This window comes from Heliangelus exortis, chromosome 2, assembly GCF_036169615.1.
Source record: "Heliangelus exortis chromosome 2, bHelExo1.hap1, whole genome shotgun sequence".
In the NCBI taxonomy this organism is placed as follows: Eukaryota; Metazoa; Chordata; class Aves; order Apodiformes; family Trochilidae; genus Heliangelus; species Heliangelus exortis.
In genome coordinates, this window is record NC_092423.1 from 99,376,542 (window position 1) to 99,401,791 (window position 25,250).

At 42.9% G+C, this 25,250-nt stretch overlaps 1 protein-coding gene across 1 annotated transcript in view; it reads left to right on the top strand.

Annotated features, from left to right (window-relative positions):
* Nucleotides 1-14,653: 14,653 nt before the first annotated feature.
* Nucleotides 14,654-25,250, top strand: part of APCDD1 (APC down-regulated 1) — a 33,991-nt gene continuing 23,394 nt past the window's right edge. The window contains exons 1-2 of the mRNA XM_071737147.1: nucleotides 14,654-15,020; nucleotides 24,050-24,233. Coding sequence (XP_071593248.1) covers nucleotides 14,963-15,020; nucleotides 24,050-24,233 — 242 coding nt within the window. The 5' untranslated portion in view covers nucleotides 14,654-14,962. The remainder of the gene's footprint in view (nucleotides 15,021-24,049; nucleotides 24,234-25,250) is intronic.

The window sequence follows — 25,250 nt, forward strand, 5'->3', positions numbered from 1 at the left end:
ACACAAGCATAGATGCTCCCCAAATATATAAGATTATTCAAAAACATAACCACATGCAAGAATGAAGCCTAGACTTTGTCTGTGGTGCCTAGCCAGTACATTGGTGCCTAGTTGGACACTTAAATCTTGTTATTATTTACTGGTTCTCCTTTTTAATTCTTATTCTTTAATACCATGATTTATTTTGCACAGTGGTCCACCATTTCATAGAATAATGTGTCTTTCCTGAAGGGAATCACATCTTAAATTTTGTTTCTTTGTTTCTTTTCAGTATTATACCACTATCTTCTACAATTTCAAATAAAAGCATGACTGGAATAACAGACAGTTAAATTGCATCCACATGGATACTAATAAGCTGTCTCTAAAATCTTAGCCCCTTGCCTAACCAAAACACAAAGCATATGGGAAAGAAGGGGGCCTAAAATTAAAAAACAGGAATTCTGTGCTTTGATTGTTTAGTCTGCATGATTGAGGGGACATGAGTGTAGGGAAAGTATTAGAAGCCTATTGCAATTATTTGGATGCATAACAATGTTAAAGGACCCCACCTGCAAGTGTAGCCCAATATGGCATATGTTTAGGTCTCTACTCTTCTAGAAGCCTCTTTTCATTTTGGTTTCCTCTGTATCTGTACATCTAAAAGGTCCAGGACAGGGCCCAATGTCATTTCATCCAGAGCCTTGTGTGGAAGACTGAATGACCTTCTAGAAAGACATCCTAGAAGGGTCACTAAAAGCTGGGAGCCACTTAAAAAATTATCATCTTTCCAAGGCCCAAAGGTAGGATACAAAAACCAGTGTGCAAAATGACTCCCACAGAGCGGAAACAGCTGCAAAGGCCCCTCAGCCTGACTGAGCCTATTTACAAAAGGCAAAAGGCACACTGCATCACCACCCACTCTTAAACACCCACACAACTGGACCCATCGCACTTCCCAGTTTGTGTATTTTACTAGGGAACAATTATAGCTGGAAAAATGTGAAAATTTTCACACCTGCAATTTTGTTGTTTTCCTGCTTTTGTTTCTATTCAAGCAGACAGAGTGTGAAGATCCAGAAGGAGACAGTCAGTGACCTATTGAACAGCTTGGATCCCCACAAGTCTGTGGGACCAGATGGGATCCACCCAAGAGTGATGAGAGAGCTGGCAGAAGAGCTCACCAAGCCTCTCTCTATCATCTACCAACAGTCCTGGCTCACTGGGGACATCCCAGATGACTGGAAGTTGGCGAATGTCACGCCAATCCACAAAAAGGGCCGGAAGGAGAACCTGGAAAACTACAGGCCTGTCAGCCTGACCTCAGTGCCTGGCAGGGTTATGGAACAGATCATCCTCAGTGTAATCACACAGCACCTACAGGATGGACAGGGGGTCAGACCCAGCCAGCACGGGTTTAGGAAGGGCAGGTCCTGTCTGACCAACCTGATCTCCTTTTATGATCAGGTGACCCTCCTGGTGGATGAGGGGAAGGCTGTGGATGTGGTCTACCTGGACTTCAGCAAGGCCTTTGACACCATCTCCCACAGCATTCTCCTGAGAAAGCTGTCAGTCCACAGCTTGGACAGGGGCACTCTGTGCTGGGTTAGGAACTGGCTGGAGGGCCGGGCCCAGAGAGTGGTGCTGAACGGTGCTGATCCAGTTGGCGGCCGCTCACTAGTGGTGTCCCCCAGGGATCAGTGTTGGGACCAGTTCTATTTAATATCTTTATTGATGATTTAGATGAGGGGATTGAGTCCATCATCAGCAAATTTGCAGGTGACACTAAGATGGGGGGACGTGTGGATCAGCTGGAAGGCAGGAGGGCTCTGCAGAGGGACCTGGACAGACTGGACAGTTGGGCTGATTCCAACGGGATGAGGTTCAACACGGCCAAGTGCCGGGTCCTGCACTTTGGCCACAACAACCCCATGGGGAGCTCCAGGCTGGGCACAGAATAGTTGGAGAGCAGCCAGACAGAAAGGGACCTGGGAGTTTGGATTGACAGGAAGCTGAACATGAGCCATCAGTGTGCCCAGGTAGCCAAGAAGGCCAATGGCATCCTGGCCTGTATCAGGAACAGCGTGGCCTGGAGGTCCAGGGAAGGGATTCTGCCTCTGTACTCAGCCCTGGTGAGGCCACACCTCGAGTCCTGTGTCCAGTTCTGGGCCCCTCAGTTCAGGAAGGATATCGAGGTCCTGGAGCAGGTCCAAAGGAAGGCAACCAGGCTGGTGAAGGGACTTGAGCACAGATCCTATGAGGAGAGGCTGAGGGAGCTGGGGGTGTTCAGCCTGGGGAAGAGGAGGCTCAGGGGAGACCTCATCACTCTCTACAACTCCCTGAAAGGAGGGGGTAGCCAGGGGGGAGTTGGTCTCTTTTCCCAGGCAACTTTCAGCAAGAAAAGAGGGCACGGTCTCAAGTTGTGCCAGGGGAGGTTTAGGTTGGACATTAGAATTTCTTTACCTAGAGAGTGATCAGACATTGGAATGGGCTGCCCCGGGAAGTGGTGGATTCTCCATCCCTGGAGATATTTAAAAAGAGACTGGATGTGGCACTCAGTGCCATGGTCTGGTAACTGCAGCAGTAGTGGATCAAGGGTTGGACTTGATGATCTCTGAGGTCCCTTCCAACCCAGCCAATTCTATGGTTCTATGATTCTATGATTTGGTTTTTCAGTGTCCACATTTCTTTGCTCCAACAGAGATTTTGGTAAATTGATGAAAAGACAACTATTTTCTCTGTCCCTGCCCTGCACTTCAAGCAAGCATTTATATATGACCTACCTTATCTGAGGACAATTCAGAAAGGACTGAAAAATTATAGTGTAACATGAAGTCATCTAATTTCCAGAGGAGAAGCAGACCTCCACCAGCTGAACTTTTGAATTACTGCTGATCAATACATCAGGAGGCCAACCTGCATAAATTGCAGTAAGAAAGTGTGGCACTTACAAAGTGTTCTTCTTTGGTAGATCATAAAGTGATGGTCCCAGATGGGTAAATAAATCCTCTACTCCCCAGGAAACAGAAGTGAATAGAATCTGGAATAATTTCCATCTGAGAAGCAGTGATGTCTTATAGACAAATCAGTGTCATGCATCTCAGAAAGCTGTGTACCAACACCTGACTGTAAGACCTGGAATAAATCATGTAGATTCTTTTTTAGATGCCCACTAATGTGGATACCTCAGATGGAGTCATTGAAGGACTTCAGAACTTCTCCAGATCATGATCTCCAGATCCTCTATTTTAGCCCCAGACTTCACTAGATTCATAGAGGATATTTTCTGTCATGTAAGATGAATTCTTTTGTGTTTCACAAAAATTGTGAAAAAATAATTCTTGCTTGCTGAAATCTTTGACAAACATATTTCATCTTAAAGTAGGAACCTGGCTAAGACAACTCAGAAAATTACAACCCCACGACAAAAACAGATTGCCACAGAGAACATTATGCAAATTTGACTGCAGTTCAGGAGAAGCATTTGCTTAAGGTCAAGGCATCTTTCAGCTTCAGTTTCTGGATGTGTGCGATGAGATTATTTGAGTCAAAATAATTATAAAACCTTATGTGGGCTAATGTTTATTGAACCCAGATACAGCCTGCAAAAATTTCTTACAATGCCAGGTCTTTCCAAACAGATGTTTTATTTTAGTTTAGTTTTACAAAACCATGCTGTTTAATCTTGTGACACAATCTACAGTTTAGACATAAAAGGATTTGGCATAGATATATGTGTGTGTGCATTTATGTGCGTGTATTTTTGTGTATATATATATATATATACAAACACATATATGAACAGTTTTAATATACAGTTTAAGTATTTTAACACTAATATTCATATACAGAAAAAAATAGGAACAGTGGAATATAATGTAGTTGGTATGGTAAAACATACCCCATTCTGATTACTGTTTCTTCAGCTGCAACTGTTTACAAAGTGTTCTTTAGCAGCAGATAATTTTTTTTAAAAGCTTATAAAACTTTACTTGTTAGCATATGACTCTAAAATTTAACTGTCACCATGTCTCTGAAAGTGTTACTTCCCCATATCATAATAAAATATTTTTTACCTCTGAGTGTTTTGAATTGTCTTTGCTTCTCTCCAGTTGTCTGAGACTATCTAGATAAATCATGGCTTCTTTGACTTCAGCAACAAGTGACTGCACTATTAATTGGAAGCCTCATGTTATGCAAGAGGTCAAGCTAGACCTGGGGTTCTTTAGTGTTATCATCATACTCTCTCTTTTCAGGAAAGAAAAAAGGACCCTGCATTCATATAACATAAAGCCAAGGTACAAAAAGAGTGAAATTACAAAAGCAGAAGGCCAAGAAGAGCTCCATCCACTCCTAAAGTCTATGTTGCATTGCTGCAATAAAGGCAAATTTCCTTGAAACTTAGGCTGTGGAAAAGTGCCTCCATTTCAACTCTTATTATTCATACCTCCTTGGAAACAAGATGCAAAGCAGACTTTAAAGGTAGGACTTTGAAAATCAACAGTTAAAACCATTTCAGACCCAAGCAGCTCCTAGCAAACTATAAAGATGCGTCAACATCAAGTGAGTTAAAGAAAACAAACTGTTCACTTAACATAAGGATTAAAACGTTGCCATTTTTTTCCTAAACCAGCATTTGTACAGAAAATTTTTTGTTTCATGTCAAAAGTAACAAATTTTAAATGCAGCCCATCACAACTCATGCTCAAGCCTGAACCATTGCTGCTTCTCCTACAATAGAAGTGAACACTTTTGCCTTTTAAATACACTAACAAACACCAATAAAACAACCCAGAAAGATGAGGACAGGGCCTCTTTCTCTTGCAAACAGCCCAAGAACATTTCTTTGCTATTCTATCATATTAGGCACAATCAAAATTTTCTACAACACCCTCAGGGAGCACCCCCTCCTTCCCTTTTAGTGGGAATGAATCTGCTACTATACTTGCAAATTGTTTTAGAAGCATTTAATTTGTGGTAATTTAAATTTTTCATGAGTACACCTTTCAAAGTGAGATTCTGAAAAGTTTTGCAAGAAATAAGTATGCCTCTGAGATTTATGAATAAGCCACGGCCCACAGAAATTAAATGAGAGAACCAGCATAATACTAGTTCATGGCTAAGCTAGTACTGGAACTTGAGAGTCCTGCTTCTGAGTTCTCTGATGTTAGATTGTATGGATTTGAAAAGATAGACATCTTGGACTCCCAGAGGAAAGCGCTTCAGACGAAATAAATCACTGTCAGATGTGGGTGAGATTCCACTGAAGTCATGCCAGGGGTGAGTTGAGCAATTCATCTTCAAAGAGGTTCATTGCATCTTATCTCCAGGAAGATATTAATGATATTAATGGCACATTTACGCAATGGAAGTTTCAACATGCAAATTATCTTTATTAAGACATTTCTTTTTGTTGTTTGCACTTGCTTTCAGACTAAACTATAAAGGATTTGTCACTGGCCCCACAACCTATCCCAATTCTGTTGAAACCAAAGGTGAAACTCCTGCTGACTGCAATAGGACACTGAACTGTATAAAGCTGGACAAAACCTGGAAACATGTACTAGGTGGTAGAGGTCTTTTTGCAGATTGAAAAAGCAAGAGATAAATATTTTCTTCATCATAATCAGGTTGATAAAAAAGCAGCCTGATTGCTGCCAGATTTAAGAACTATTGCATCTTTTTTCACTAAGGGTACAAGTTACCCTGCCTATCATACCAGAAAGCATCCCCAGTTCTTACATCTAGGACATTACGTTAGTGAATAAGGACTACACAGGTCTTCTGGCCAAACATCTATACTGTCCAAGTGCCCAAAAAGCAAGTGTTAATAAGTAAAAGTAAGTTTGAAGGGCTCATCAATAGCTACAGACTCATGACAGACAGGAATAAGATGAGCAATAGCAGTGTGTTAATGTCCTACCCTGGAAGCATCTGAGAAATTAAACTGCACTTCTCTCGAATTTGTGGTGCCCAAGAGAGGAGAGAGTCCATGAGCCATCGAGTGTGTTGCAGAGGGTCCTTTGCACCCAACCATCACTACTTCTCTTTCTCATATTCCTTGAAAATGGTGGGTCATAGGCTGCTCTAGCCTGTGGACCTTGTTGTGGTGGCACCATCAGAAGACTTAGGAGCCATGCTAGCCTCTAAATTCATAATATACTGCAATAAAAACAGAAAATAGATACAGAAAGGCATTCTGGTTTATACTGGTAAGAGAAATGTTACCTTCTACCCACTCTTTGGGTCTCTCTGTGAAAATCCATGGGGCATATCTGACATGACCTGGGGAATTTGTATGAACTTCACCTCTATTTTCCTTCCAAACATCTCCATTTATCACAGGCATCTTGGTCCCATTTCACACACAACAACACTCTGAGTAAGCTCTGTTCTCCATATGTGTATCACTGCAGAGTCACCAGCCAGAGGCTCGTTCTGATCACATGAGCTTCCTCCATATCTGGGACAGTAGAGACCAAAGTGAAAGTGGCAGCAGCTGTCTGCCCCTTATTTGATAATGGAGACAACCTTTGCAAAATGCTCCTTTAGAAGTATTTCAGGGACTTTACCATACTTACATGAGGGCTCAGTGTGTAGACTCCTTTATGTCAGACAATTCCTACCAAATGTATTTTATTTTTCTTTTCACTGTAAGGTGATGGAGAACAATTCAGTAATTAAAGAGCTGACTTAAGGGGATATTTTTAGCAACCTGATAGCTTTGAGATGACTGCCATGAGCCAGCTGCACATACATGTGGTGATAATTGGAGTACCTGCAATTATTCCCAAGGGAAAAACTGTTCCACTGGGTATTTATTTGTGTGTGTGTGTGCATCTGTCCAACAGAGGACAAGCAGTGTGAGGGTCAGCACACCTTGGCTGCCTTCTCCATGGCCCACATCTCTGCTCTCTGTTTTCTTCCTCAAGCATCCCATGCACACAGCCCCTTAACACACCAGGGGTGAGTGTGTCCCTTTGGGGAAGGTGCTTCTTAAAATTCTCCATAGATCCGTGTCCCTTGCTGGGGTGGGGCCAGGAGGGAAGGAGCAGAGAGGAAGGATGGGGAGGGGGCTGATGGAGCTCCCAGGGCTGCAGCTGGTTGTTGGGATAGGGACAAAAGGCTTCTTCCCTGCTGTTCATTCTTGCCATGGCAGGAAGAGAAGGTACCTCTGTGCTGTTTGACACAAGTTAATCATAGCTTTGTCCAGACCATAATTAAAAGGCAGGAGAGGCTGTGTGAGATATCCTCCTAACACAGAGGCCACACAACTGCTCAGTGCAGTGGTTTATAATAGATAAAGGTTCAACAGGAGATAGACCAGCCCTCTCAGGACAGTTACTCACTAGATGTTTTTTGAAGCCTAAATACCCTCAGCTCCAAAAAACACGGGAACGCCATACACCACCCTTGCTGTACTCCTATGTCCTGCATCAAGTGCAGAAATGAGAGAGGAAAGAAATAAGCCATAATTCAACTTTTTTGTGTCTTTTTTTTCCTTCTTCTCTTCTCTTCTCTTCTCTTCTCTTCTCTTCTCTTCTCTTCTCTTCTCTTCTCTTCTCTTCTCTTCTCTTCTCTTCTCTTTTCTCCTCTCCTCTCTTCTCCTCTCTTCTCTTTTTATTACCTATGGCTGCAACAGCTCTGGGAAACTTGGAGCTTCTCTTCAAGGAGCTGCAGGTAATATTTTCTCAGCAGATAAACAGATTTTAAGTAGCCTACAGAACACCTTACAGCTGCAGACAGAATTGTATGGGAAGATGGCAGATTCATTCATGCAGTCAGCAAGCTGGCTGTCTATGGAATTGAAAAGCATGTGCTTGGATAATGCACTATCCAGACATTCCAAAGACCTTACACATATAAAAAAATAGACATATTTTATACATATACACCTATTGTATATTTATATACACCACCTATACAAATATATGTATATAACATACATTTTAAATTGGTAAATAGATGGAAATGATGGAAGCAATCAAAAATTTACTGCAGTTGATTGGGAATACCCTGAGATTGTGTATATACATGTTGCCCTATATAGGCTGTGAAGTTTCCCACTTTGGAGGCAATCAAAAGCTACCTGGACATTTTGTTGAGCAACTGGCTCTAGGTGGCCACGCTTCTCCAGGGAGTTTGAACCAGATGTCCTCCAGAGGCCCCTTCCAACCTCAAACATTCTGTGACATATCATTTTCAAAGCCATATTAACCCCATTCAATCTGTGGATGAACTCTCACCCTGGGTAACTCTTCATATTTATTGAGTTTCTTTTAGCCCACAAAGTCATCTACCGATTATTTTTTTTCCCCATTACTGGGCAAAATGGGGCCCTTAGAAACCAAGTAATGTGCACTGCTAGCCATGCACAACAAGCCAGAACAGAGGTTTGCCCCTGGACTCTGTTCTACCCTGGATGCTGAGACTAAGAATGGTAACACTCCAAGACTCCTTGCTGCTTAATTTTTTTCCTCCTCCTTATTTCCAAGCTACTTAGGAAGACATATGTTCCTATGGGTTTTTTGGAGCCAATTGTGTCCTCAGTGGCCATGATGACTCTATGACCATGTCATTGCTTGAAAGTGTGTGGAAGTGCCATTATTTTGCTGAAAGATGCTGATTAGCCCCCTTTGGGAAGAAGCTTTGATAAAATGCACTTGTGCTGGAACACATAAGTGGGTTTGAGAGCCAGGACCCTGAGTTAATGTTTTGAACAGGAGTCAGCATTGTAATGAATGGAGAAAAAATGTGGCCATGTTAATCTCTTTGGCATATTAGCAGACCTCCGAGGCTGTGATACCTGTGATTTGAGAACACGGCTGAATGTGGCTGCTGTAACTGCACACTGAGAAATAATCAAACTTAGCATAAGATTGAGACTGGAGAGAAGATGGCCAAAGGATCACTATGAAAACCTAAGGGAAACCCGAGATAGGGTCACACATGCAACTTGTGTTTGGCCATCTATGTATCTAAGGCACATTACAAGAAACCCATCACAAATGCTGAACAAAACAATGAAAGAAAAGTTCCCACCTGATCCCTCAAGGTAACACTCAGGGCCCACCTAGTCCCTTCAGGTCAGCTTTGGGCAAAAGGGCAGGAGGGCTTCCTCTTCTCGTTGTTGGGGCCCAGATCCCACTCTTAAGTGGGCTGCCTGAAATAGATCCGATTTCCCACTCTTTGTCTCTTCCCTGTGTATTTTTCCCTCACTGCAGAAGTCTGCCAAACAGAAGGAAGACCAAAGGCAGTGCTCTGCAAGGGATAAAAATCCCACTTCCACAAGGATGTTGTTAACCTGGAGAAGCATTGGCCCAAAGGGATTACAAGAATATAAACTAAGAAAGTAGCTCCCAAGTGCATTAGCTGCTACTTGAGACTGTCACACAAGCTTGACAGGTCGCAGTAATCCATATTTAATTTTGGAAATGAAATGTGTTTCTTTGGATAGCTTATAAAAAATTGCCAGAACTTCCCTTTTCTCTGAGAAATTAGTCAAAATCAAAGTTTAACTTCATGGTGAAAAAACCATGAGCATCAGTGAACAGCACCATACATGTGTTTAAACTTTTCCAGAAGTGTTCTTTTGTCTACAGAAATGGAAACTGTCATCATTCCAGACAGTTGCACAATGCTGCAGAGCAAGAAGTTCTATGGAGGGCAGTTTCACCCAGACTGCAACAGATTCAGTCTGCTGGTTTGCATGCATGGGTTTGGGTGCTTTCTTTTTTTTTTTTCTTTTTTTTTTTTTTTGGCTTTTTAAGCCACAACATCAGAAAGCCACTATGCAAACAATAGCAGGTGTAGACAACACTTAGGAAGGCATTTTTACCACCCTCATTCCCATGGTATTTGAGTGCCGTGAATGAGATCAGCAGCGCTGGAGAGGGTGAGGATGGCTGCTCTTATGTACAGTGGATGAAGAAATACCTTTGGCCCCTGTTTGCTGTGCTTCCAGATGAATGCAGTCAGTGTACAATAAGCTGCTCCAGATGGCTTTTCCAACAGCTTCATCCAGGGCCTGATCCAGCCCTCACAGTGGCAAGACCCCCGCAGAGCTCACCGGGGGCTGGACCCAACCCTAAAGCTCTGCTTGCAGCTACAGAGCAGTGAAATTGTCTGTCCTCTTGGTAGAAGCAATTCTAGACAGAGAAGTTTCCCTTTAGCTCAGAGCAATCAAATCACAAGTGCATTTGAAATGCCAGAAACAAGACGAGAAACAAGGAGAGAGCTTATTTTATGGAAAGCCATTTGCTTTGTTTGAGTTGTTTACATCTTTCTTTGATTTCTTTGTCCCGGATGGCCTGAGCTCTGCAGGGTCTACTCTTCATGTTGTTTTAATACCTTTATTCCCACCTCCTTTTCATACTGTTCTAGGAAAACTAAAAAAACCTGCTTCAGTTAACTACATTTTTGTGAAACCAGCAAGTCTATTCTAGCAGAGGAGCTCTGTGTGTGCGTGTGTGTGCATGCATGTAGGTCTCAGCATGCACCTGAAAAAAATAGGGCGAATAGAACCTATCTTGACAATGGCCACAAGACCTTCCTTTTTATTATGTTTGGTCTATATTTTCCATGCCTGTTACCAGAACTTCAACATATGTACTGTGTCTTAGTTGAGGAAAATAAATTCATTTCCAAAACACAGTTCTCAGACTAGTTATCTACCTAAATAAGGAGGAACAATAAGGGGCAGAGAATTCTGTGCTAGCCTACACCATCACAGAGCCACAGTTTGCAAGTGAGCATTGCACCAGGTACATGATTGAGAAAGCTAAGGCCAGATTCAGCATCCCTTAAATTAATCATAAAATTCCTCTGGCTTCAGTGGCTGCACTGAAAATTAAGGTGAAGGTGAACTACTCCACAAATTTGTCAGCCAAACATCTAAAAAATACTGCCAAAAGCTCTTTCAGTTATTTTTTTTAAGAAAGAAGAAGAAAAAAAAATCAGCAGCTTAAACGCCTTATTCTAGAAATATAAAAACTATAGATTCAAAAACTAATAAACCCGGCTGTATCCCATAACCGCTGATGTTTTCAGTCCAAATTCATAGAATCATAGAATCATAGAATCCTAGAGGTTGGAAGGGACCTCGAAAGATCATCTAGTCCAACCCCCCCTGCCAGAGCAGGGCCCCCTAGAGTACATCGCATAGGAACGTGTCCAGGCGGGTTTTGAATGTCTCCAGTGAAGGAGACTCCACAACCCCCCTGGGCAGCCTGTTCCAGGGCTCCGTCACCCTTACAGTAAAAAAATTTTTTCTGATATTCAATTTGAACCTCCTGTGCTCCAATTTACACCCATTACCCCTTGTCCTATCACTGGTCACCACTGAGAAAAGCCTAACTCCATCTCCCTGACACTCACCCCTTACATATTTGAAAACATTGATGAGGAGGAAAAAATCGAAAGGAGAAAAAAATATTGCCATTAATTTACATCATAGAACAGCTTAACTTCTCCCTCAAACAGCTGAAGCCAAAGGAAGAAGTCACTTAATGTGTTTTTTTTTATGTATGAGAAAGGCTCCAGGTTCATCTTGCACATTCTGACTCAAGCTCGACATGCAGGAAAAACTTCTCTCCAAATCTTCACTTATTTTGATGAATTTATCACAGACAAGTCACAAATAGAAATCTGACAGACACTTGATTCTTTGCGAATTAGTCACCCCATTCCTTTCTAATAAACCTTAATGTCCTGCTCCTTTGACTTCTTCAAGCCTACATACTGCCTTTTAAAAAACATAATATAGTCATTAGCAAATCATAGCTGCAGCACTGTCAAAGGATTACCAAGTCAAAGAGTTCTGCCCCATCCCATTCTTGTCTATAGCATGAGGTGTCCCACGTGCTCTCTGCTTCCATTCTTTCCCATCTTCTCTGTTTTCATTATCTTTCACCATCAGATTGGCACTGGCAGCCAGCCAGCCAGTCGGCACTTTAGCTAGGCAAGTGCTATGCCTACATCTTTGAAGTGCCACACAACAAGTCCAACAAGTTAGTTTTCTTCCTATTTTAATACTTTCTGCAAAGGGCCCCAGACACAAAGTACATTTTCCATATTTTATTTTTTTTAAGCAGCTCCTTTCTGTGCAAACTTTTGCTGACTACTTCCTTTTTAAAAAATACTTTGACGCCTATGAGGATATGGCTGAGAGATGCTATTGTAAATTATTTTGCATTGTATCTACATTACCTAGCCCTGGAAGCTCCAGTTCAGAAAGTCATGGTTAGTTTAGTTAATACAATTTTTAATGAGCACTGAGGTGACATGCTGCTAAGATCAAAGTGCAAAGAGCTGTTATTTGTCACTGCTGCCCATTACAGCACATTCTGGACATGGGCACAGAAATTACATAAGTAGGATCGGGAATATTTAAACAAAATATTTTGCATTAGGATGAAAAAACCTATAGTCAGTGTTGGTTTTGGCAAGTTTTCCAGTGCCTGAACCCATTGGGTATTGATTTTCTTTTATTTCATTACCACATCTGAAGCTGCACTGACAGTAAATCACAAGTGGAACCTCATTTACCAAGCTGACCAATGAAGCAGTAAAGTCATTCCCCTTTCTTCTTATGAAAAGCTGTTAGTGATCCTGCCATGGTGGGCTGTCATTTCCTAAGAGACAAATCTAAAGCTTCTGGGAATAAATCTGATGGGACAAAAGACTTTTTGCAAGAAATCTTCAGTCTCATCTTTTTGTAGGCAATCATGTTGCTTGATCTGGGCATGGTAAAGCATAATGAATCTATAGAAAAATACTCTTCTTTTGGATGTTGCTGTATAACTTTTATACAGCTACACCTCAAAACTCCTAGTCCTTCACTATGGTTCACGATGATGCTTGTCTATCTTTTGCACTCATGTAAATAATGGATAACTTCATTATACATTGTATATCTGAACACCTGATGAACATGTGAGACTGTTCAAGCTACCTTCTTCCATCAGGCAGGGCCCTTATGTAATAACCTGGTTCTCGGGGACCACAACAGGGCAAAATTCACCCTCCCACATATGGTGCCCTTCACTTTTCCTTACTCCACTCCTTTGCATGCCCATCACTTACTGATCACCCTGGCATGAACTTCTCAAAGGAGAGGCAAGCACAGTACACCATGGGTCCCCAGGACTCAGAAATTGAGATGCTTGTACTGTATTTAAGTAAACATTGTTGTTTTCCTTTCTCACTGGATCTGTTTCACTTGTTAAATCCACAGGTAAAGCAAAACTGCTTGGATGTCTTTGCTACTGTAGGATTGTCACAAGTGGTGAAATCAGAATTTTTGCCCTGGATTAGTCCGGAAAACAACCAAGTGGATACACAATCATTTATTTCAAACACATTGCATCTATAGCAAGAATCACCTCCCTTTGCACACATGCCTGACAAATACTTTTTGCAGCAAATATACAGGAATGGGGTGAAGATGAGCAAGCAATGTAGGGTAAGGGTATTTCTACAGCCTTACTCTGTGTTACCTGATCATATTCACAGACACCTCTTTATTGAAGGATCCTGCTTTCTCTGTGCATCTCTGTCCAGGTGAATGAGAGGGTATCTGGCCACAACAGGCTTGTACAGACCGCCACCAAGTGCTCTGTAAACTACCCCTTTGGGCTTGAAAAATGTTTGTGTAAAGGCACAAGCACAACCTTGAGACTCCAAAGCACCGGAGCTCTAATTCTGACTCACCACTTATTTGTTTCTTTCTCAGTTTCCTCCCTGTGGAAGTGAGGAAGATTAAATTTATTCTCCCTTCTCAAGGGAGTTGGAAGGAATCATCATGGTGTGTATTTCTTTTGAAGCACGCAGCATGTAAACACTTCAGCTCTGTTAAGAGTATCCAAAACTCAGTTTTCTCAACATTTTCTCCTTTTTCTTACACATTCTTTGCCATGAGCTGAACCCTCAAGTCCAAATGCAAACTAGAAACCATGATGTTCATGTCCAGAAGACATTACAAACCAGAGCCTCGTGCTTAAAGTAAGGCTCAAGCCAACCACATGTACAACTCCAAGCGCATGCGTAAAGACTTTGCATGACCAAGGCACAAGACTAGAATAAAAAACCAAAACTAATCATCAACAGACATGGGGAGACGAAACTTGCAGGACGGTTCAGCACCAAAGAAGGCAACCTGGGCGTCTATTTTTAGCTTTTAAAATTCCCGGTTTATGTGGAAAGCCGCAATCAGACAAGGGTTTCTTTCCAAAGCAAGGGCACAAGCCAACTTTCTTTCTCTCCAGTTTACGGGTAAAGCGACAGACCCCTGCTTGGCACTCCCGGGGAAGCGGTACTAGGGAACCGGGAGCCTCAGCACCCCCCGCACCTCCCGCCCCTGACTGGGCCGCTACCCGCAGCTGAGGAAGGTCCAACCAGCCCCGCACACCCTCCCAAGCGTTCCCCAGCCCGCCTCCCCATCTCACACACCCCCAGGCTGCCCGTCCCCCGCCTTCTCATCCTAGTGCTCGCTGCTTTCCCCCCACGCCGTCCCGGGCCCCCCTTCTCCCGCCGTGTGAGAGGTGTCCTGCGGGGCCTCCCCCCTCTTACCCTTCCCTCCCTCCCCGCCCCAGGAGTAGTCCCCACCTCCCGACCCCTCCTCCTCCTCCTCCTGCTGGAAGGGGAAATATGAAGCGGAGCCTCCACTGTTCACCACGGAGACGGCGAGGGACGCGGCGGCAGAGCGGGCATCCCCAGGCACCGAGCGGCGGCGGCCGAGTCGGAGCCCGGCTGAGGCGGCCGTGTGTAGGGCGGGAGCCCTGAGGAGCGGGAGCGGGACCAGGAGCAGGAGCGGCGGTGTGCGGTGGTTCCCGGGACCCGGAGGTTGCCCGGCGGTCCCCGGCCCCGCCAGCCGCCTGCTCCCCAGCGCCGGGCCGTGGGCTGCCCGCGGCGGCGCGGCGGGAGGTGGCGGTGGCGGCGGCCGGAGCGGAGGAGCGCGGGGAAAGGGGTTCAGCGAGGCGGGGAGATGTCCACCCCGTACGGCAGCCTGATGAGATACCTGTTCCCAGCCCTGCTGCTGCACGGTGAGTGCGGGGACGGGGAGCGGAGGGTGGGTCGGCTGCCTGAGGGTCCCTTTGGGTGGTTTCCTGGTGGTGCTTCCCGAAAGCCGGCTGGGGTGCGAGGGGACCCCGAAACCTCGGGGATAGAGGGGAAAGGGGGGATGCGCTCGCCCGTCCTCGGTGCGGGCGCTGGGTCCCGGCTGCTCGAGCGGGGGAGTCTGGCAGAGGTTTTCTGCTACGAGTGCCGAAGTTGGCAGAGAACTTGTTCGCTCCGCCTGAGCCCCCTGGTTAGCAGCACCCCTTCGTAAAGCTTGTGAATGGGGTGCGGAGGGGTAGGCGGCCGATGTGGGTAAAACAGTTCAGAAGTGCTCCACGCCGAAGTTCGTGTCCGCGGTGTTACCGTTTCGCGCCTGGAACTGCTTGGATGTAGCATCTGGCCCCGGGTACCCTACAAACAAAGATGCTTTACTCACCTTCGGGCAAAGAGCTGGCTCTACCAGACGCTGGGCAAAGATATTCCATGGGACCCGCGTTTCACCTGCAGGCGAAGAGGTTTTTGACGTGGAGGTATTTGCTGGGAAGCCTCAGGCAGCAGAGTTTGCTGGCACTGGGTCTTCTACCCAGCTAAAATATTTCGCGGCAGAGCACAGAGTCCCTGTGCCATTATGCCCAGTCTGCTTTGACACTTTTCGCTGCTTAGCCCTGGGCTGACGTTTCTTTGAAACTGCGCAGAAGGCAAAGTTTTAGTGAGAAAAGCCAGCGTATTGAAACTTAAACTTACAAGTTCAGCTTGTAAATCCACAGTTCGGCACTTAAACAGATAACCCATCTTTCCAGAAAGCCATTGTTCTGGAAGTACTTCTGAAAAGGAGGTTGTTCACTGGGTTGATTAGGTATGTCTAACATTTGGCAGCCAGATTTGAAAAATCCAGGCGTGATGTTGTTCTGAGTGATTCGACAGTTACAGCATGGTTTTGAAGAGTGTTCTTAATTCTGCAGTACTTTGTAGCATTCAGCCTGTTTTCAGTTAAATTTCGTAGGACCCCAAGCTTATTTGTAAAATGAAGATTTTTTTAATTTTTTTTTTTTTAATTCTTACAATGCAAGTGGCCTACATAGATTCAGTGTGAAATCTGTGAGCTTTGCAAGGATTTCGACGTTATTCCTGGGACTGATTTTGTGGAGCAGGGGCTGTCTCTCTCTCTGTTTGTAAAAGTGCTAAGCACACAGATGGTATTCGAGAAATAATAAAGAGCATGGGCTTCTGATTGTGTATTTTGTTTTGAGAAAGAAAGAGCAAGAGACCTGGTTCCCCAGAGGGGTTTTATACCTTTCTCACAGCTCAGCCATAAAAAAAATGTGAAGAGTGTAGAAATGTCTTTAGTTGAGCCAGACCTGCTGGGGTGCCAGAGGTGTTCTGTAAAACTCTGTGATCTGAGATGTAAAAGTCAAAATGGGAGGTTTGGAGTTAGAGGGTAAAGAGAGGAGGTGTAATTACAGGGTTGGACTCCCCAGCTCATCTGCTTGGAATTACAGAGCAGAGCTGAACCCTGGCTGGAGCAGGAAACAAATTGGGGCCAGTGATCAGATCAAAACAGAAGCTGCCAAAAGAGGGTGAAGGAGGAAAATAATCTATTTCTTCCATCTGCAGTTATACATCACCAAATAACATAAACCTAAGTTATTGCAGAAAGATGTAACTCGGCACCCTGTATATAAAGATGTACACCTCACTAATGTAGTAGTGCAGAGTTTGGATCTGAGTTTTAAGCACTGGGAAACTACTGCCCTCTTACAAACTTGACAATGACATCAGTGGCACTGAAATGTAGCCTATCCAAATGCATTTGCCTTGTTAGCTTTAACTTGGCCTAGAGCTTTTCCCTCTGTGCCACAGAGTCAACAGGAACATCCTTTGGTGGGCAGCTAGCCCGATTTGGTAATTTGTAAGAATAACCAGCAATCCCAGGGGATCAGAGTGTTAAGCCTCTTTACAGCATGTGATGTTTTCTTTTGAGTTTCTCCTGGATGTGGCAATTTAAGGGTTAAAAGCGAGTGAGTGTGGGTGGGTGGCTGAGGATTTTTAGGGCTTAAAGCTTTATAGCACAAGTTAAAATGTCCTGTAAGGCTAAAGCTTCTGCTTTCATTACAGTTAAGAAATGCCTATGTTAACATCACTGAACTGAAAATTGGAAAAACTTTGTCTTCATTAATCAAAATAAAACCTGTACAATGTCAGGAGTTTAAAAAAAAATGGTTTGCAGCTGGAAGTTGTCCATTATCACTGTTTTCTTTGCTTAGACAAAAAGCCACAGAAGTTTCAGATGTCAGATGCTAAGATCTTTCAGCTCCAGAAAACCTGATTAATAAGAGCTACATTCAAGTGGTTTCAAAACAAATTTGGCTAATTCCTTCTGCAAATTTAAACTTTTTTTTTTTTTTTTTTTTTTTTTTACAAATGCAGATGCTGAGAAGAAAATTTAGCATATTTCTGATTATGTTACCATTAGCGTAATGAGTTGGAAACTTTAGGTGAAATAATTTGTTGGTAATATCATGCAAATAGTACTATTAAAGATGATGAAGACAGGACTGCTAGGCTTTTCAGAGCAAAACTATTTATGGTCCTAGAAGTTCTCTGGCAATACTGCTTAAATTAGTTACACGTAAGTGTTATTTCAAAAAAATGACAAATATTGTGCCCTGTGCTGGAGGTGATAGTGATCAGCTCCCTCAGTAAAAAACTCCATTTGGAAATCTGAAAGACAACAAAGAGAGAAAGAAGGAAAGACCCACTCCTTGTAGAGTTTGCAGGGAAAGTTAGAAGACGGACTCAATTTTATTCACAGTTTTTCCAATGTAAATTTGGTTTTTTGCTCTTCTCCACAGCTTGACTGTGGGCTGATAGGGGTACAACGCAGGTGTCATGAGGGGAAAGGGTGATTTTTGTCTGTAGGATGGAGGCTGCCAGATGATTAAATCCATGCTGAAGGCAAATCCCTTCAGCCATTCAAAGCAAGACCAGTAGGATATTACTGATGGGATGCTTTGAGGAAGGTTGATAGAAGGTGGGATTATACATAACAAGAATCTTTTGCATTGTCTTGAAGCAGACACAAGTCCCGTAGGCATCAGAGGAAGTTCCAGGTGAATACGCCCCAGTGCCAAGATGTGGGTGTAGGATGGGGCAGAGGTCTGTAGGCTGCATGGCAGATGCCTCTGGCAGAGAGCAAATATTTCCTTTGCAGTGGGGAAGACCAAACTACTGATGGCACTGAATTGTAGCAACTTAAGGCCAGTGCTGCACCCACTCATGCTAGTGGCAGAGTTCCTGCTTCCCTGAAGGGAGGGGAGCTTTAACCCTTTAGGGCTTCATAAACAAACCCACACTCCTGTGAGTGGCTTTTCACCTTTCCTGGGTACCAGTAGTCAATTAAGAGCTGAACTTCCATTTAGTGGAAGCTGTCAGCTGTATAACTGCTTGGCACTATGTTCCCTGACCTCACAGAGGATGGGGCCTTGAGTAAGGACTGAGCTGTAGGATAACAGAGGACCTGGATGCTGGGCCAGTCAGCCCTTGAGGGGTTTCTTTTTAGGGCTCCCACCTACAGGTAGTTGTGATCTCTCTTTGGAATCTTCCATGCTCTGAAACATTTCCCTCTAATCAGGGACTCTTTGAAAGCTCTACCTGGAAATGCTTCCTGCACAAGGAAGGGAACAGATACATGTGAAAGGAAATCATTGCCTTGTCTGCTTCCATGGCCATAAAAGCCAGCTTTCCTTTCCCAACCCTTTTGTTTGTAGTAGCTAATTTAGGTCCCAATCCTCTTTGAAGTTTCAAGTGCAGGGAAAACACTGGTAAACACAGATCTCAGCTTGGTAACAGGACATTATATTCTCCATGGAAATTACGTAAGTTTGCAGTGTAGCTAAAAGCCTGTCATGGGCGTTATCTAACACTATCCCACATGAAGAAAGAGCCTAATCCAAATGTCTATTTATTTAATTGTGCAGGGCAACTGCCCAGATAAGGAGAGCTATAAACTTAATCCAGCCAATTACTCTTTATCTGTTGTAAGGTTTTTTGAGTTTCAAACGAGTTGTAACTTGAGAAGAGTTTGCTGCAGAAGTAGAGCATGAATATTAAAATGTTTCTATCAGAGATTAAGCCATCACATATTTTGAACTTTTACTATCACTTGAGGTTTAATTTGTAATAAAAGAGTGCCTTTCTGGATAAATGTTGCTATAAATGAAAGAAAAAATAATTCTTTTCCTGCTGAGCAAGCCCCATCTAAATTTAGGTTTAAATCCTACTTTCAGGCAACATTTATTCTCCCACCTAGCAAAGGGTGAACCTGCTAAACACCCAGTAGCTTTGGGTCTGGTTTGAAGCACTAGACTTGGACATGTTTGAAGCCATGGTTTATATTCTGATAAAGGTGTTCATTAAACTGATTCAATCTAAACAGTTGAAGATTTAAGATTATTTGTTATATTTTTGCTGTCTGGCGTGGTTTAGAACAGAATTTGGCCAGAGTGTTTAGGCATGAATTAAGTTATAAGAATTTGTGTTCAAGCACAACTCTACTTATCATATCTATGTTGCAATTGTACATTATTTGCATAGTATTTTTCAGAAAACTGAAACATTTGTTCTTGAAGCTCACAGTTTTTTGCAGAAGTGTTGGCAAAGAACTTTGCCACAGCCATTTTGGAAACATATTTGGGTAATTGGCTGCCAAGAGATTGCCGTTTTAAGATTTCTATTTTACTTCCAGCTATGTGCAGAAATCTTTGAAGAACTTGAAAGTAACCTATCTTCCCTCAACAATTATTTTTATCTTGACTGGTTGTTGCCACATCAGACACAGTTTTATTAGGTAAACCTGAGAGCCTGAAGTCCTCTGTCTAGTGCAGTGCCTGCTCCTTTCCACAAATTACTGGTGCTTCAGCTGCAGACCTCCACTTTCCCACTCAGATGGAGGTTGCATTTTCCCATCTCAAGTGTGATGTTTGAGGGCCTGGATAGGGATCCCCAGGTAGCTGTAGCACCTCTTGCAATATTTTCAACCAGTTTGGTGAAGAAGTGATCTATACTATTAGGACTTGGTTATGAAAGAGGTGTTGGATATCAACCATCAGAAAATGCATTTGTTTTGCTTTGTTTTTCTAGCTGGCATTTCTGATTGATTCTGGAACTTTTCCTTTCTTTTTGGACGTTGTCCTTCACTTAAACAACCATGATGGGGTAGGTGAAATAATCTTATCACCTCTGGCTGTGGTGTAACTAAAATTAAATCCAACCAAAGGCATCACAGAAGTATTGCTGTTAGTGCCATGCAAAGATTGTCTTTTGTTTGAAGTCTGTCATGCTTTTGAATGACAACACGGTGCCTTTTAATTATTTATTTTTAACAAGTGGGTAAGATTCCTTCGTAACACACAAAAATGTGAAAATCAGTCAGAGAGACTTGGAGATACCTTAGTTGAGCCTGAGATACTCAGGAGGCTTGTTATGGGGGTACTGAACCTACCATCTGTGTGTGCTGTGGCGAGTAACGGAGTTGGATCTCTTTGAATGAAAGTAGTGGCTCCAACTATGTTGCAACTGCATCAGTGCTCCAAAGAAGGCTTTGAAAGAGCTATGAAACTCATTTTCCTATGTTGTGAAAGCACAATTTAACCTTGAGCCTCCCAGTGATGTCCCATTTCATGTGCCAAATGGATCTTCTAGATTTAGTGCCATCATCCCTGCGGGACCTCAGTTGTGCACCTTGTGCACTTGCAAGGGTGGAGCAGGGGGACACAGCACTGCTGCTGAGCACCTGCAAGGATAAGAGCAGGAAGATGGTGGTAGGTTCACTGCCCCATGTGGAAAGTGTATCACCAGTCTGGGCATTTGATCTTCAGATGGTGCAAGTTATGGTCCCTTTGTATGGTAGTCATATGTATAGGCATATGTCAGTAAATATAAAAGCATTGCAATGATTACTTGGTAAGGAAGGAGCCTGTGCTAAATTATTTACTTGGCCCAGCAACACAAACATAGCTAAAGGTCCTGTCGCTGCCTTTTAATTTTGTACCATCGTTCGTATTCTGATACTCATGTCCTATTTATATGATGTTGCCTACCATGTGAGTGTTTTCTACATCCCTTCTTCTGTCTCTGCAGTCTTCATTAAGTTCTACTGGTTACCTAAACTGAGGAGCTCAATTGTCACTTTGATGGACAGAGTCCCAAACAAATACCCTCCCAAACAAATACCCTCTCTGGAGGTACAGATCTCCAGGGAAGGGAAGGATGCAAATCGCCTTTCATCCACTGGTTGCATTTTATCATTTTCAAGTTACAGACAAAACTACACACATGTGACAGGGAGAGATGAGACCCCATTGCTTTTAAGCTATATCAAAGAAAAGACACTCTATAATACCACAAAAAGTTTGAGTCCTTTTCAAAAATCCCTTCTTTTCGTTATTTCCCCAAGGGAATAATTGGAAACGTATCATGTGGTTAATGCATTTTCCCCTTTGATATATCCAGATACAAGATGGTATCCTCCCACAGAAGGATTTTTGCTTGGAGAAATTAAATGCCCAAGTATGTTTAATGAATAAATCATTCATTTTTAAGTGTGTTGGTATTCACAAGTCATATGACATGAGATAGGCAAAATACAACTGCTTACAAGCAAATGGTATAAAAATATGCCTTGGAAATAGTCACTTGAACCATTTCAAAACTTCCTCTCGGTGGCAGATCTCAAACATTTAACAGCTTCAAGTGGAAATGTAAATTTTCAAATACTTCAGTGTGAGATAACTTGTCTGTGTGAGATACCCTGATGGATATGCTTCTCTTGAATGACTTAGTACTGATGGCTACAGCCTCTACCAGGTGTCTGGCAGGAGGTGTCACTTTTGACCTAAAAGATGTTCTGAGCCCACAGACAGGATCACTCACTCCATTTAAGAATAAGTTGCTAAAGTTCTGTGGGCTTTTTGACTGTGTGGAGTCTCAAAGACAAAGAAGGGTGTTAGAAGTAAGCTCTCAGTCACTGGCATTCATAATGCCAAAAATAAGTAGAGTGGCAAGTTCACCTGTACCTGGCTGAACTTGTTCTCCTGGCAGCACGATGTTTTTTGAGATCTGCTCCATACCCACAAGGTTTTAGATAAACCAAAGTTTTCTGGAGTCAGGTGAGGTGAGCTGCAGGCACAGGTGCTGGCTTCAGCCCAGGAGGCTGTACCACCATGTGCCTGAAGCAGTAACCCTGTCTAGTAAATCCTGCCTCTCCAAAGATGCTGTCAGACCAAGCAGAGCTGTGCTGTACCATTTCTGAAGCAGCTGTATGGTTTCTGGCTGAAGACCAGGGGTGGATTGGTGCTAACATGAGTGACTCTGCTCACCAGTGTAGAAATACCTGAGAAGCTTTGACTTCCAGAAATGGACAAATACTGACCCCCTGAAAAACAGGCTCCTTTAAGGGCACCTCAGCCCCTGTGCTCAAATATCAAAGCATCCTGAGTATTTATTACCCTTTAGAAAGTAAGGCAGTAAACTCTCATTCAGATGGGTTATTTGTAACCTGTAACAAAGCTACCAGATTTTCCTGTAAAGATCTTGAGATCATTCAATGGTGAGCACTGTTTACATTCAAGTATTTATTGTATTCTTTACCCTGCCTGTTTTATAAGTCCTGGCCTTTATTTAGCTTCAGGACTTGCTGTTTTCAAGTGGTTGACATGTATTTGTATTTTTAGCTATGCTGTGTCCCCAGGTGTTACCCAAGCTTCTTCCAGATCTAGCTAACATAATGAATCACTGACACAGTTTTCTCTTTTGCAATAGGAAATGGCAAAGTTTTGGAGCAACATCAGCCTAAAACTAAACAATACTGATTTTCTTGCAGTTTCTGTAGCAATACTGCCCAAACACGTGCCTGAACGTTAGGTGGGGCCTGGGGAAAAAAGTGTAGGATCTTGTGTTGGGCAGCTTGGTGCAGTATAGGGTTGCACCATGCACTGGTGATCCCCAACAGCCAAGAGGACACAAGGAGAGATGGGGTGAATCCTAGGCCCTGCCCCTGAGAACACGTGTGAGAAAGACTTCCCTCACCCAAGCCAGCTGCCCAGACATCCTGGGCTCACACCAAGCCTCTCCACCCCACCCTGTATTTGCTTTCTATCCCACTGGTTCTTAAATTCCTTCTGGCAAAGTAATACAGTTTCCAACCCATTATGTAAGGTTCATGTTTGTCACCTCTTAACCTCTATATGTGTGTTTTTTCTTTTGATCCGTGTTTTCCAACATGTCTAAGAGGAGGCTGTGCCTAAAAGAGCAAAGACGCATTCCTTCTGAAGCTACGCATTCATTTTGTTCAATTAATATTGTGTAGAGAGAGAGCTGGTGGGTTTTGTATGTATACATTACTAGAAACCAAAATTACTGTGTGCTGGAGATAAAATTGGCTTTTGAAATTCCTTTTTCCCTTTCAAATAAAAATAGAAGAATCTTCCTTTAATTGACCACCTCAGTCATCAGAGAGGCTTCCTGTGTGCAAAGGCTCTGCTTTCAATATCTGTTTTTTCTTGACTTTAAAGAGTAGCCTTTATTTGCAAGTTTATTATAGAAGCGTTCAAATTAGAGGTGGGTTGAAACCACAAAGTTTATGTCCGGATCTGGATGCAACTTTCTAAAAGTTCAGTGGTTCAGGTTTTTGATTATCCTGACCAGAGATTACAGAGGTGTCTATAAAACTCAGGTACAGAGCTACATCTCCTGGGTGTGTAAACAGCACTTTGGTTCAAGCCTTTTTCCCCAGTGCACTTCATGAAGCAAATCTCTTAAATCTCTTTAGTGGATTGTTAGTGGGCTGACAGAGCTGAAGAACTTCCCTTTTTTTTTTTTTTTTTTCAGGTGAGAAAAGAAAATTGAACACTACTTTCCCAGACGCATAACATTGTGAACAGGACGTTCACACCTTTCTTGACTGCATTAAAGCCCTTGTCTGTAGGGCCTCATGATAATTTACACTTCTCTATCACAGGGCTGGGAGAAGGTTCTGCTCTTCTTCACCCGGACAGCAGGTCCCACCCTCGGTCCTTGGAGAAGAGTGCCTGGAGGGCTTTCAAGGAGTCACAGTGTCATCACATGCTGAAACACCTTCACAATGGAGCCCGGATCACTGTGCAGATGCCTCCTAATATCGAAGGACACTGGGTCTCTACTGGGTAAGGAGGGTGAAACAAAATGCTCAAGTGATATATGTGGAAGGGAAGGGAGGAAGGAAGTAAAGAGGAAAGGATGACTACTCCTGTTTTAAGCAGCAAGGGAAATATGCCCTTTAATATGGTGATGCTACAAATTCCAGATGCTTCTTGGATGTTGATGCAGAAAAGGAGTAGTATTGTTGTAATTTACATGCATACAATAGCATGCTATAAAGCTGTCTTGATGAATCAGTTTATAGTATGGATTTTAGACAGCATGCTGTGAAATATCTTTAAATATCTCATTGAATAGGAAGGAGCCTAAGTTGCCAAAATGGATCCTCATTCAAATATAACATTGTACTGTCTTTGACTGTATGTATTAGATCCACTGAATGAGTCCTTGTTTTCAGACCATGTGTCTAGCACAGGTTTTATTAGCAAAAGAAATCAAGACTCTGTATTTCATCAGGTCTCTTACTCCCTATGACAATGTGTAATTCAGAGAGCTGTTTTTCTTCTTGTGTCTCAGCAGGCAATATGCACAGGTTAATTTGAAGGGACTCGTAGTAGGAAAGACTAGGATATTTTAACAGAAAGGAGTGTATTTCTGTTAAGTGGTGTGGATGCAACAAGGGGGACAAATTTGAAGGCACAAAAGGATTTTCTACAGGAAGTGGAATTTAACTTCCATTTACACCTTCAGAGAAAAAAAAAAAAGCACTCTAGGAAAAAGCATGAAACCTTGATATTTCCTCATCCAAATTCAAACCAAATAGAAGGTTTGCATTAGCAGTCAGAAGTTTACATTAACTTTGTCTCCTGCTGAGAGCAGTAAAGCAGAGGACACTATCCTACATATCCTCTGAAGACCAGAGCTGGTGGATCACCACCAAGAAGCTTGTACAACATCTGTAGAATCTAATTCTTTGTACTGTTCCGTGGCTGGTTAGCATTTCACTTTCTGATGTTATCAGTCCTTTCATTAACTACCATGCAAAAGAGATGTGCAAAAGATAGATGTTTAATAACATCTGC